Source organism: Hylobates moloch, unplaced genomic scaffold (genome assembly GCF_009828535.3).
Source record: "Hylobates moloch isolate HMO894 unplaced genomic scaffold, HMol_V3 SCAFFOLD_4, whole genome shotgun sequence".
NCBI lineage: Eukaryota > Metazoa > Chordata > Mammalia > Primates > Hylobatidae > Hylobates > Hylobates moloch.
This window is the reverse complement of record NW_026652279.1, coordinates 30683835-30696372: the sequence shown is the minus strand read 5'-3', so window position 1 is coordinate 30696372 and position 12538 is coordinate 30683835. Positions and strand designations below refer to the sequence as shown.

Sequence of the window (12538 nt, the reverse complement as noted above, 5' to 3'; positions counted from 1 at the left end):
TTGCACTCTGCCTGAAAGCATTTCACAGACGTCCGCCACCCCAGGCATTGCAAAAATGTCCCCTCCTCAGTGAGGCTGTCCCTGGCCACTGTCAGCTGATACTGCAGTCCCTCCCCAGCCCTGACACTGCTTCTCCCGCCTCTCCTTAGGTTTTCCTCCTTGGCACAATTGCCTGCAACCACGCCAGGTGCTAACATATTCATCGTGATCTTCCTCTGTCTTCCTGGCCAGAAAGAAATCACCGGGGGGGGCGGGAATTGCCATCTGTGTTACTCATTGCTACATCCCTGACGCCCAGGGCACACAGTGGTGCTCTAAAAATATTCTGTGAATTAATTGGTCAGTATAATAACTGATGATGTTTTCTGCGCAGATGATGAGTCCTTCCACCCCAGGCGTGAGGGTCACTCCCAGTAGGAGCCCCAAGCACAGCCTAACTTCTTGGGCCACAAGGACCTTCAGGCCCAGGCCAGCCTCCTGCCCCCGCCCCACCCTGCCTTGAAGACCACAGGTCAGGCTTGCCTTGTACAGGGAGACGCCGCAGGTGTCGTTGTCCTCAGCCCCACAGGTCTCACCCTCTTTGGCTCCCAGGACGCCGGCCATGCAGCTCTTCTCTTGCAAGTAGGAGACACAGCAGTGCCTCTGGGCTGTCCTGCAACAGAGGGGGTAACTCAGCCCCCAATCGCCCACCCCATCCTCTGAGAGTGGAAAGTGAGTGAGGTTCAGAGGAGGGAAGCCCTGCCCAAGGTCCACAGCAAGGGAGCTGGTGCAGGTGGCAGAGCCGGCACAACCTCCATGGGGTTGCATGGGTTTCATTTCTTGGCTTAACCAAGAAGATGCAGGCCTGGGTCCCACTGGACTCGGAGATGTGTGTTCCTGACCTCAGAGAGAGCAGCTGGCATCAGAGTCCCCACTCCCACAACGGTCGGGGAGGACAGAGAGACCCAATCCCAGAAAAGGCTGGCAGGTCAGCCTGGAGGAGCACAGCCTCCAGGTCCCTGGTCACTGCCTGCCAGTCACTGTTGGGCTGCCTGGGGCAGAGGTGGCTGACGAATCAGGTACAGAGGCCAGAGCCAGGACAGGGTGGTGGGGATTATGGGGGACAGGGCTCAGCACCCCCTGAGGTGGGGCACATCCACAAGAGGGATGCAAGCATACACTAGGACCGCTTAGCCCCAAACTCCAGGGGTCCCAGTGCTGCATGCTCTAACTCCTAAGTTGCCCTATATTGGTAGAATGGCTGAAGGGAAAGACAAGGTTAGAAGATAAATTTTTTTTACAGGAAGCAGAGTGGTCTGGACATTGGGAAACATGGGGTCTAATCCAGGCCATGCTGCCAGTGAGCTGTGTGGCTTTGAGTGAATCACACTGCCTCTCTGAACTTTATCTTTCTTATTTGAAAAAATGAGTAGGTTAGATGGGGTCCCTGGAAAAAAAGAAAGCATGAGCAGCTGACCAAGAGCTCTCCTGGGCCTGGAAAAGGGAAGGCATGGGGATAAAGGATTGCTTTGCTGCGGTATCAGAGTCAGAAGAAACAACCAGCACAGCAGCAAGGGAGCACAGGGAGAGGCCAGCCTCCTGAAGACCCAAGGGTAGCAAAGCGGAGAAAGGAAGAGGGCAGAGGAGAGAAAGCCCGAGGGGCATGAGTGTGGCAGCAACCGCAGCATGTGGTGAGGGGAGCACCCAACTATTCCTAGGGGATAGCACTCCTTTAAAACTTGTTTCAAATTATACATTCCTCGGATCTTGCTCACTGGACCAGCTACCAATTTATGTGGCTGGTTTGTTCCTAGGATCAGTCTTGAACTTTCCACCCCTGGAGAAAGCCTGGCCAGATGGTGCACGGCAGCCACACCCAATCCCCCTCATGCCCCAGAGGCATGTGAAGGTGCACTCTCTCTGGGCTGCCTGGGGTCCTAGGCAAGCAGGGTTCTGGAGAAGGCAAATGGGCAGCTCTGCCTGCTCCAGGGAGCCCACCCTACCGGCAGACGTTGCCCTCCGTGCCGCTCTCAGGGATCTCCAGGCACTCGTCATTGTCGATGGCCCACTGCTGTCCGGCTGCACAGCAGGTCTCGATCAGGTCCTTGGTGGAGCCTGTGGATAGCAACATGAGGCAGAGTCACCATTCAGAGGTCACCAAGTCCAGCAGATATGCAGTGGCCTATCCAGGTCTCCTTTACTGGGTAGGCAAACTCACCCACCACTGTTGTGCATGGTGGTCGCTAACAGCTCACAACACAACTGTCTTTGGTGAACTGGCTGTGAGGTGGAGTCCTCCCTGTGGGGGCTGGGAGGAGCCCAGCCAATAACAGGCTAACATGGGGCTAGAGCTCAGCCCCCACTCTCAAAGCAGCCAGTTCTGTGGGGGCCACTCACACTCTAGAGCTCCCACAGGGTCAGACCTCACGCGGGCCACAGCTTTGTCCACCTCTCAACCCTCGCTCCTCAGAGAGTTTCTCCTGAGAGGTCTCCCCAAATGAACCAACACATGCACAAGACCCCCCAACTCAGGCTCTGCTTCTAAGGAACCCAACCTAAGATGCTAAGACAGGACAAGAGATAAGAAAACAGCAGCAGTGGCAGCAAGGGAAGTTTAAGCTCATCCAGGAAATTCACGGAAGGTTCATGTTGAATACACACTTGACCTCTGGGACAACACAGCAGTTTCTTCCACCTCTGCAACCCCTAAGACAGCAAGAGCAGCCCCTCCTCCTCCTCCTGAGCCTACTCAGCCTGAAGACAGCGAGTATGAAGATCTTTATGATGGTCCACTTCCACTGCATGAATAGTAAACATATTTTCTCTTATGATTTTCTTAATAACATTTTCTTTTCTCAAGCTTACTTTACTATAAGAATACAGAATATATGCTGGGCGCGGTGGCTCACGCCTGTAATCCCAGCACTTTGAGAAGCCGAGGCGGGCAGATCACAAGGTCAGGAGTTCAAGACCAGCCTGGCCACCATGGTGAAACCCCGTCTCTACTAAAAATACAAAAACTAGCCAGGCATGGTGGCAGGCACCTGTAATCCCAGCTACTCAGGAGGCTGAGGCAGAAGAATTGCTTAAACCCAGGAGGCGGAGGTTGTAGTGAGCCGAGATTGTGCCACTACACTCCAGCCTGGGTGACAGAGCAAGACTCTGTCCTGGGGAAAAAAACAAACAAACAACAAGAAAAGAATACAGAATATAGTCAGCCGGGCGCGGTGGCTCACGCTTGTAATCCCAGCACTTTGGGAGGCCTAGGCAGGAGGATCACCTGAGGTCAGGAGTTCAAGACCAGCCTAATCAACATGGAGAAATTCCGTCTCTACTAAAAATACAAAAAATTCGCCGGGCATGGTGGAGCATGCCTGTAATCCCAGCTACCCGGGAGGCTGAGGCAGGAGAATCACTTGAACCCGGGAGGCGGAGGTTGTGGTGAGCCGAGATCACTCCATTGCACTCCAGCCTGGGCAATAAGAGTGAAACTCCATCTCAAAAAAAAAAAAAAAAAAATACAGTATATAATACATATAACATATAAAATATGTGTTAACTATTTGTGCTATCAGCAAGACTTCCTGTCAAAAGTCAGCTATTAGTTAAGTTTTTGAGGAGTCAAAAGTTACACGTGGATTCTTGACTGTTAGTGGGGTCAGCACCCCTCACTCCTGAGTTGTTCAAGGTTCAACTGTATTTGTGACTGGGGAGGTTGGAAGGAGTCAAGGGTAGGGGAGAATGTCTTAAAACTCAAAGGCACAAGCTATAGGTTACAAAAATTAATGAATTTGATTACCCCAAAATTCAAATATGTATAACAAAGAACTCTATGTACACATATAATAGACTGCTGACATATTAAGAGATGTTTCTGGAATGTCCAAAACTGACAAGGAATTGCCATCTACAAAACATAATAAACTCCTGAAAATTAACAAGAAAAAAAGAACTCCAAAGTAAAATACTCCTTAGGCCAGATGTGGTGGTTCACGCCTGTATCCCAGCATTTTGGGAGGCTAAGGTGGGTTCATCACTTGAGCTCAGGAGTTCGAGACCAGCCTGGACAACATGGTGAAACTCCAGCTCCACAAAAAGCCCAGCTACTCGGGAAGCTGGGGTGTGAGGATTGCTTGAGCCCAGGGATGGGGAGGGGGGTTGGAGGTTGCAGTGAGCTGAGATGGAGCCACTGCACTCCAGCCTGGGTGACAGAATGAGACTCTGATAAAAAAAAATAATAAAATATCCATTAAACTGGAAATATAAGAAAGAGTGAGAAATGCCATGCAGAGGTGGGGACCTCCTTTTCTCCCTTAGTGCTGTATTCCTCTACACTGCTGCATGTCCGTGTGTCTGGGGTGGGAGTGGAGACTGCGGCCAGCTGGAGAGATGTGGCACCACTTATACAGTTAAGCACACGCATCATCAAGGACCCAGACACTCTGCTCCTGGTGTCTGTGCCAGGGAAGTCCTCACCACAGCCCATAAGACAACCAGAACAAGGATGCCCATGTGAAGTGTTATTTGTGGAAGGGGGTTGGGGACAGCCTGGGTATCCACCACTGAGGGGGAGATGAGGAAAATCTGGGGCCATGCTACACGGAGGAGCTGTCTGAAACAACAGACTGGATACACACACAGCAGTATGAGCTGGACACACAGACACACAGAAGTGTGGAGGAACACAGCAGTAAGGGAGAAAAGGAAGAAACCAAATCAGTTCTACTATACAAATTTAAACTATCACACATCAAATAACAATGCATACTTCACAAGAACACATGACAGCAAAAAACACACTGATGAGATGAAACTGTCAGCTATGCAGATGGAGGTGGTGGATGGGAATGGAGAAAGAAGATGAAAGGAAATAAAATATTAATATATAAAGAAAACAAGAGAGAGCCTTGCAAAGAGGATAATAAGAGCCATGCCAAGAAATGAGAAGTGTAATTAACCCAAGCGTTTGCCCCTGAGGTCTGAAGTGACATTCCTAAGTCAAGTTTACACAGAATGCTTAGACATTCGTGCTGAGGACAACAAGTAACAGATGAGTGCCTCTGAGCCTGATGGGCCTGGGTCCACATCTCAGCGTTACCACTGACAGCCGCTTCTCCTCCCTACAGACTCAGTGTCCTTCTCTGCATGAGGACTGAATGGCTGTGTAGGTGCTAAGGCCCACAAAGCCCTCTAAATGTCCTGAGCAGTTCACGTAAGGGCACAGGGCTGAGGGACAGATGCTGTGAAGGACGGCACCTGCACACTCCAGCAGGAGCAAGAGCTCACTGAGGGTCATCGGCTGCATCGCCTTAGCAGGCACGGCAAGTTACCAAGCTTTCCTAAATTTTCATTCCTTTTCCGTAAAACAGGGAAAACAGCTTCCATCACAACCTGTTACTGTTCTGCTCTGAGGCACCGAGAGGAATGAGAACTGGTGTCTACCAGAAGCACATAGCAAACACCATATTCAATGGGGAAACATTAGACACATCCCCCACTGAATTATTAAATATTACAAAAATAATGCCCATGGGCCATGCTACTGTATAGCATTGTCCTGGAGATACCAGCAAATGCAGTAGAACAAGAAAAAAGGAGGCCAGCTCAGAAATAATACCACACATCTACAACCATCTGATCTTTGACAAACCTGACAAAAACAAGAAATGGGGAAAGGATTCCCTATTTAATAAACAGTGCTGGGAAAACTGGCTAGCCATATGTAGAAAGCTGAAACTGGATCCCTTCCTTACCCCTTATACAAAAATTAATTCAAGATGGATTAAAGACTTAAATGTCAGACCTAAAACCACAAAAACCCTAGAAAAAAATCTAGGCAATACCATTCAGGACATAGGCATGGGCAAGGACTTCATGTCTGAAACACCAAAAGCAATGACAACAAAAGCCAAAATTGACAAATGGGATCTAACTAAACTCAAGAGCTTCTGCACAGCAAAAGAAGCTACCATCACAGTGAACAGGCAACCTACAGAATGGGAGAAAATTTTTGCAATCTACTCATCTAAGAAAAGGCTAATATCCAGAATCTACAAGGAACTTAAACAAATTTACAAGAAAAAATCAAACAACCCCATCAAAAAGTGGGCAAAGGATATGAACAGACACTTCTCAAAAGAAGACATTTATGCAGCCAAAAAACACATGAAAAAATGCTCATCATCACTGGTCACCAGAGAAATGCAAATCAAAACCACAATGAGATACCATCTCACACCAGTTAGAATGGCCATCATTAAAAAGTCAGGAAACAACAGGTGCTGGAGAGGATGGGGAGAAATAGGAACACTTTTACACTGTTGGTGGGACTGTAAACTAGTTCAACCATTGTGGAAGACAGTATGGCGATTCCTCAGGGATCCAGAACTAGAAATACCATTTGACCCAGCCATCCCATTACTGGGTATATACCCAAAGGATTATAAATCATGCTGCTATAAAGACACATGCACACGTATATTTATTGCAGCACTATTCACAATAGCAAAGACTTGGAACCAACCCAAATGTCCATCAATGATAGACTGGATTAAGAAAATGTGGCACATATACACCATGGACTACTATGCAGCCATAAAAAAGGATGAGTTCATGTCCTTTGTAGGGTCATGGATGAAGCTGGAAACCATCATTCTGAGCAAATTATTGCAAGGACAGAAAACCAAACACCGCATGTTCTCATTCATAGGTGGGAACTGAACAATGAGCACACTTGGACACAGGGTGGGGGACATTACACACCAGGGCCTGTCGTGGGGTGGGTGGAGGGGGGAGGGATAGCATTAGGAGATATACCTAATGTAAATGACAAGTTAACAGGTGCAGCACACCAGCATGGCACATGTATACATATGTAACAAACCTGCCTGTTGTGCACAGGTACCCTAGAACTTAAAGTATTAAAAAAAAAAAAAAAAGAAAGAAAGAAAAAAGGAGGCCAAGCGTGGTGGCTCACACCTGTAATCCCAGCACTTTGAGAGGCTGAGACATGTGGAGGTCAGGAGTTCAAGACCAGCCTAGCCAACATAATGAAACCTCGTCTCTGCTAAAAATACAAAAAAATTAGCCAGGCTTGGTGGCGTGCACCTGTAATCCCAGCTACTCGGGAGGCTGAGGCAAGAAAATTGCTTGAACCCAGGAGGCGGAGGTTGCAGTGAGCCAAGATCACACCACTGCACTCCAGCCTGGGCGACAGAGCAAGACCCGTCTTGGAAAAAAAAAAAGAAAGAAAGAAAGAAAAAAGGGCCAAAGAAATAATAGAAGAAACAACAGTCATTATTAGCAGATGTTATGGTTTCATCTTCCTAGACAATCCAAGAGAATCAAAACTCACAAAGTATTAGAATTAATACAATTAACAATAATTACTGTAATACAATAGCCAAAAACAAAAACAACACACTCAAATAGTGGCTTTCCTATACCCCATAACAATTAAATAGAAAAGTTAATAGGAAAAAATTCCCATTCAAAAGAGAAACAAACCTAGAAATAAATCTACAGTAAGCATGCTTGATTCACATGAAGAAGAAAATCTGATTGTCTAATGGGTATAACTTACACTTTATTCAAAATACATACCATGTGTCTAATATGTACCTTAAAAATGTCAATTCTCCTCTACTTACTCTACAACTTCAATGCGATTCCAACCAAAGCAAGGTGTAACTGTCACAGAATTTGTCATGTTAATTCTAAAATTCATCCAAAAAAAGAAATGCTTAAGAATACCCGAGAACATTTCTGAAAAATAAGAACAGAGAAGGTAGACTTTCTAGAACTAACAGTACCCAAATACACTTCAAAGTTCTAATAATCAAAACAAGAAGACAAGGAGCTCAATGGAAGAGAAAAGACTTCAGAAACAGACCTATATGCATATGATAATTGAATATATGATGAAGGTGGCATTCAAACTCAGCAGGGAAAGAATTTAATATATGATGCTGGGACCCACATCGCACCATACACGAAAGTAAGTTCCAAATCTATAAAGGCAGGATTAGAATAAAATTTACAAAAATAATTTTAGAAAAAAGAGAATCTTCTTCAGAAATAAAATCCATAGCCTGTAATCCCAGAACTCTGGGAGGCTGAAGCAGGAGGATCACTTGAGGCCAATAGTTTGAGACTAGCCTGAGCAACATAGTGTTACCGTTTCTCAAAAAGAAAAAATGTAACCAGGCATGGTGGTACATGCCTGCATTCCCAGCTACTCAGGAGCCCGAGGGGAAGGGACTGCTTGAGCCCAGGAGACAGAGGCTTCAGTGAGCCATGCTTGTGCCATCGCACTCCAACCTGGGTGACTGGGTAAGACCTTGTCTCAAACAAACAAATAAATAACCCTCTCACAGCAGTCAGCACTGTTGAGAGCCTCTTGTTGATGAGTTTACTTTCTCAGTCCTCTGTTTCCTCCTTTGCAATGTCAGCTCCCAGAGGGTAGGTCTCTTATCTGTCTTCCTCACAGCCATATCCCAGCCCCTGGCACCTGGTGGGTGTTCAATGAGTATTTGCTGAATGAATCTAGGAGACCCTGGGCAACTGAGAGGCACTGTGTCGGAGGCCGGGATCAGTGCTCACCGTCTGAATGGAACATGGCTCAGACATGTCTGTCCCAGGACTCAGGAGCACTGGGTGCCAGGCAGAGTCCTGCCTCCACCTCCCAGGATGCCACAGTCCTGACTTGAGTCTCTGTGGCCACTGAGAGTGATACCACCATTCAATGTCTCATCCCCTCTTGTTACACTCTGGGCATGTGGGAGACTCTCCTTATTTGAATACTTCTGGTGACAGGAGGCGACTCTGCCCAGGCAGCTTATCCTCTCTTCTGAACAGCTCAGAATCACAACATTTTTCTACAGGACCGAATCCTTCCTCCCTAAACTTCTTCCAAGATTGCTTTACAGAGATTATGGTCCCTGGCTCTTAGCCAGATGACATCATTGGGATGCCCAATGAGGATAACAGTAACAGCTGAAATATAGCAGTGCTAGCAACCAGCCAGGCAGGGTCCCAGCACACGAACCTCACAGTTACTAATAGTAAGAACTGTTAGCATTCCTATTTCACAGATGAGCTGGGGAATTAGAAACCCCAGGCAGAGTGACTACCCTTAACAAAAATGCATTGTAGTCAGGTGATGGACACCCTCAACACCCTGATGTGATCACTGTGAATCACATACATGTCACAGAATTTCACATGTACCTGCCCCATAAATGTGTACAAATGGCCAGGTGCAGTGGCTCACACCTGTGATCCCAGCACTTTGGGAGGCCGAGGTGGGCAGATCACCTGAGGTCAGGAGTTTGAGACCAACCTGGCCAACATGGCGAAAACCCGTGTCTACTAAAAGTACAAAAATTAGCTGGGCATGGTGGTGGGCACCTGTAATCCCAGCTACTCAGGAGGCTGAGGCAGGAGAATCGCTTGAACCCGTGAGGCAGAGGTTGCAGTGAGCCAAGATCATGCCACTGCACTCCAGCCCGGGCAACAAGAACAAGACTCCGTCTCAAAAAAAAAAAAAAATGTCCAAATTTTAAAAAGAAGTCGCAAGCCTCAATTTCCCCTCTTACTCTCCTTTCTCCAGGCCTGAACTTCCCCATGTCTGTCGCACAGGTGACCTGATGCAGCCGATCCTGAAGGTCCTCTCTGGGACTCTAACCATCACCAGCCCAAGAGGTGGCTCTGCTTTCGTGGGTGTTGAATGGTGCTCTCTGCCTGTTCCTCCTTGATCAGGTGCCAGGTTTCCCCCCATTCTCTCCTGGCCACCTTCCTTCTCAAACAAAGCTCAGGAGCTGTGACCCTGATGCTAGGAGGGCCACCCAGTTGCAGCAGGAGGGGAAATTGTGCAGGTACCATGAGTGGCATTGCCAGGTGCCATCCAAAATGTGGGAGGCAGAGCCAGGCAAAGCCCAACAAGATGAGTGAGTACCCCTCATCTCATGTCCAGAGGCCCCAGCCCTCCACCCTGATTCTCCAAGGCTCCGCCCAGCAGCCACCTCCTCTCCTCTAGGTCTCCTTCTGAGACCACCTCTCACAGGTCCCCTAGCCCCTGCCTGGTGCTCTCTCTCTCTCTGTGTCGTGTTTTTTAAGTTCCGGAGCACCAGACTTTTGGAGTCTCAGCCCTGGGGCTTCTTCTCTTCTCTAACACACCCTGGCCTGGCTGATCTCATCTCTAAGCTTCCAATGCCACCTTCCTCTTGCCCCCGCCCCCCATGTCACATGCACATGCCCACAGCTGGCCAAGAAACCACCCCAGATGTCTCCCTGGCACTTCCCCAGCTGGAATTTGCTCAGCTCCGGATTTTCCCAAGCCACCCCCTCCCTGGGTCTTCCTATGTCAACAAAGGCCCTACCATCCTCAGGACTCTCCCAGGCCAATCCCCCATCCCCCACCTCCCTCCAATCTATCACTCACAGGGCCACCTCCAAAGGCATCCAAGTCCACCAGCCACCCCCTCCTCCACCACCCCCTCCTGCCCTCCTTGCTTCCACTTCTGTCGCCCTCCAGCCCATCACCCACAGGGCTACAGAATGACTGTCCACAAATACAAATCAGATTGGATCACTCCTGTGCCTATGGCCCCCCGTGGTCCCCAGTTTCCTTACAAAGTCCTACACAGTGGGGCCCTGTCCGCCTCCCCTCCTGACCTCCTTTCTCTGACTCACTCTCCCACTCGCTCTCTCTACTCAGGAGCTCCTCAGACTCAGTCTTGCCCCAGGGCCTTGGCATTTGCCATGCTGCCTGCCTGGAATCTTCCACCTCTCCCTGTGCCATCTGCTGCCCCCATTCTCTATGGGGCAGGCTCCTTCTCTTTCTGGGGGTCTCTCCTCCTCAGAGAGGGTCTCCCTAACTTCCATATCTAAACTAACTCCTACTCAACCCTCATCACATCATCTTACCTAGTCTTCCTCACAATGCCCTGGCCTTCCACATCCATGAGTCATCTTGGGGAGCCTTGGGCTCCACAGATCCCACGGAAAAGCCACTGCCCCACAGGATAAAGTGCCTCTCTCTGGAGTGAGACTCAAGGCCTTCACAGCACAGCCCAGACTCAGCTCCCAGCCACATGCACCTTCTCTTGTTCTATGCCTTTGCACACGCTGTTCCATGCTGGGATGCCCTTCTTCTACCTTGGCCAACTGGCAAGTATCCAACTACCCATCCCTCATGAGCCAGTCCAAATGTGACTCCCTGCCTGTCTGTCTGTCCAGCAGGCTCTGTCTGGCACCCAGGAAAAGCAGCTCCCCCCTCTGACTTCACTCATGTCCTTCCACCATGATGTCCCTGTCGGGTGGCAGGCTGTCCCAACCGCCAGATTGGGAGGGTCTCATGGGCCAAGAATCAGCCTAATCATTTCAGGGTCTCCAGTGCCAAGCACACAGCACAGACTGGGTCCCTGGTAAAATCTGGGGCTGGGTGAAATACTTCAGGCTCTTGGTGTATATCATCTCATGTAAAGCTCACATCAACAACAAGAGGTCGGTGGGATGATCTCCCTGTCCCAGAGGTGTAAAAAGAGGTTCTAAGAGTTTAAGAGAGGGAGCCCAGGGGCACAGCCTTAGGGAAATGACAAGGAAGAATGCAAACCCTTACTGGCCACCTCCCCTTACACCACTTCTATGTAGCAGATGCTACCAGGGTCACAAGATGAACACAGGTGTGTCCTTCCACCGCTGGAAGCACAGGTGTGTGGCTGGGCCACCACTCACTGGCTGGGGCACTTGGGCAAGTCACTCAGCTTCTGAGCCTCCATTTCCTTGCTTGTAAAATGGGCAAGTAACTCTCCCCGCCCACATTTCACAAGTGGGAACGTAAGATTCAGTGCGTGGCAAATAGCTGGTATTCAGTAAACACAGCCTCCTGTCTCCTGGCACATACAAGATGCTTGGTGACTACTTTCCAAATTAATTAACAAAGGGGCAGACAAATCCATGGAAGGATTAGCAACCATCCCTTCAGCAGCAGAAGCTGGTGCAGCCTTCAGCCACGCCTACCCTGCCTCCTCTTTCCTCTGGCTTTTCGAGAATTCTCCATTTCTGTCCACTTTGCTACTTTGCAGGAGCTCAGGCCGAGGGGGAGCAATGTCTTCCCCACCTGCTGGTTCTCAGCAGCACTGTGGAAAGAGAGACGCAGGTAGTCTCCCACTCTGACAGCCCAGCCTCGACTCAGAGGTTCTCTCTGGCCTCCTGGGATTGGCAGTGACATGGCCCAGCAACATCCCAGCTTCAGAACACACTGCCACAGTTGACTTCACAGCATCAGGGCTCTGGGCCTGGCAGCAGGGTGAGCACAACCCTTGCCCAGCAGGAACCCCGCTGTTCCCACGCCGAGTGGCACAGAGCAGGTCCACTCTGGAAAACCACTCACTGTCCCCTGGTAAAGCAGAAGGCGCCACACCCACGACCCTGAGTATTCCGGTGGTCTCCAGGTGGTTTCCAAGTGCCCACAAATGAGAGAAAGGGTCCATAGGCTGCAGTGTGACCACATGATGCCAGCCACCTCACTGCCACCACGTGCAATGACCCACAAGGA

At 49.3% G+C, this 12538-nt stretch overlaps 1 protein-coding gene across 2 annotated transcripts in view; it reads right to left on the bottom strand.

The window, feature by feature from the left end:
• The window catches only part of FBLN2 (fibulin 2), a 91668-nt gene that overhangs the window by 28124 nt on the left and 51006 nt on the right, over positions 1 to 12538 (bottom strand). For both annotated transcript variants that reach the window (XM_032149780.2, XM_032149781.2), the window contains exons 3-4: positions 1983 to 2094; positions 523 to 652 (exon numbers count right to left, since the gene is read on the bottom strand). In XM_032149780.2, coding sequence (XP_032005671.1) covers positions 523 to 652; positions 1983 to 2094 — 242 coding nt within the window. The remainder of the gene's footprint in view (positions 1 to 522; positions 653 to 1982; positions 2095 to 12538) is intronic.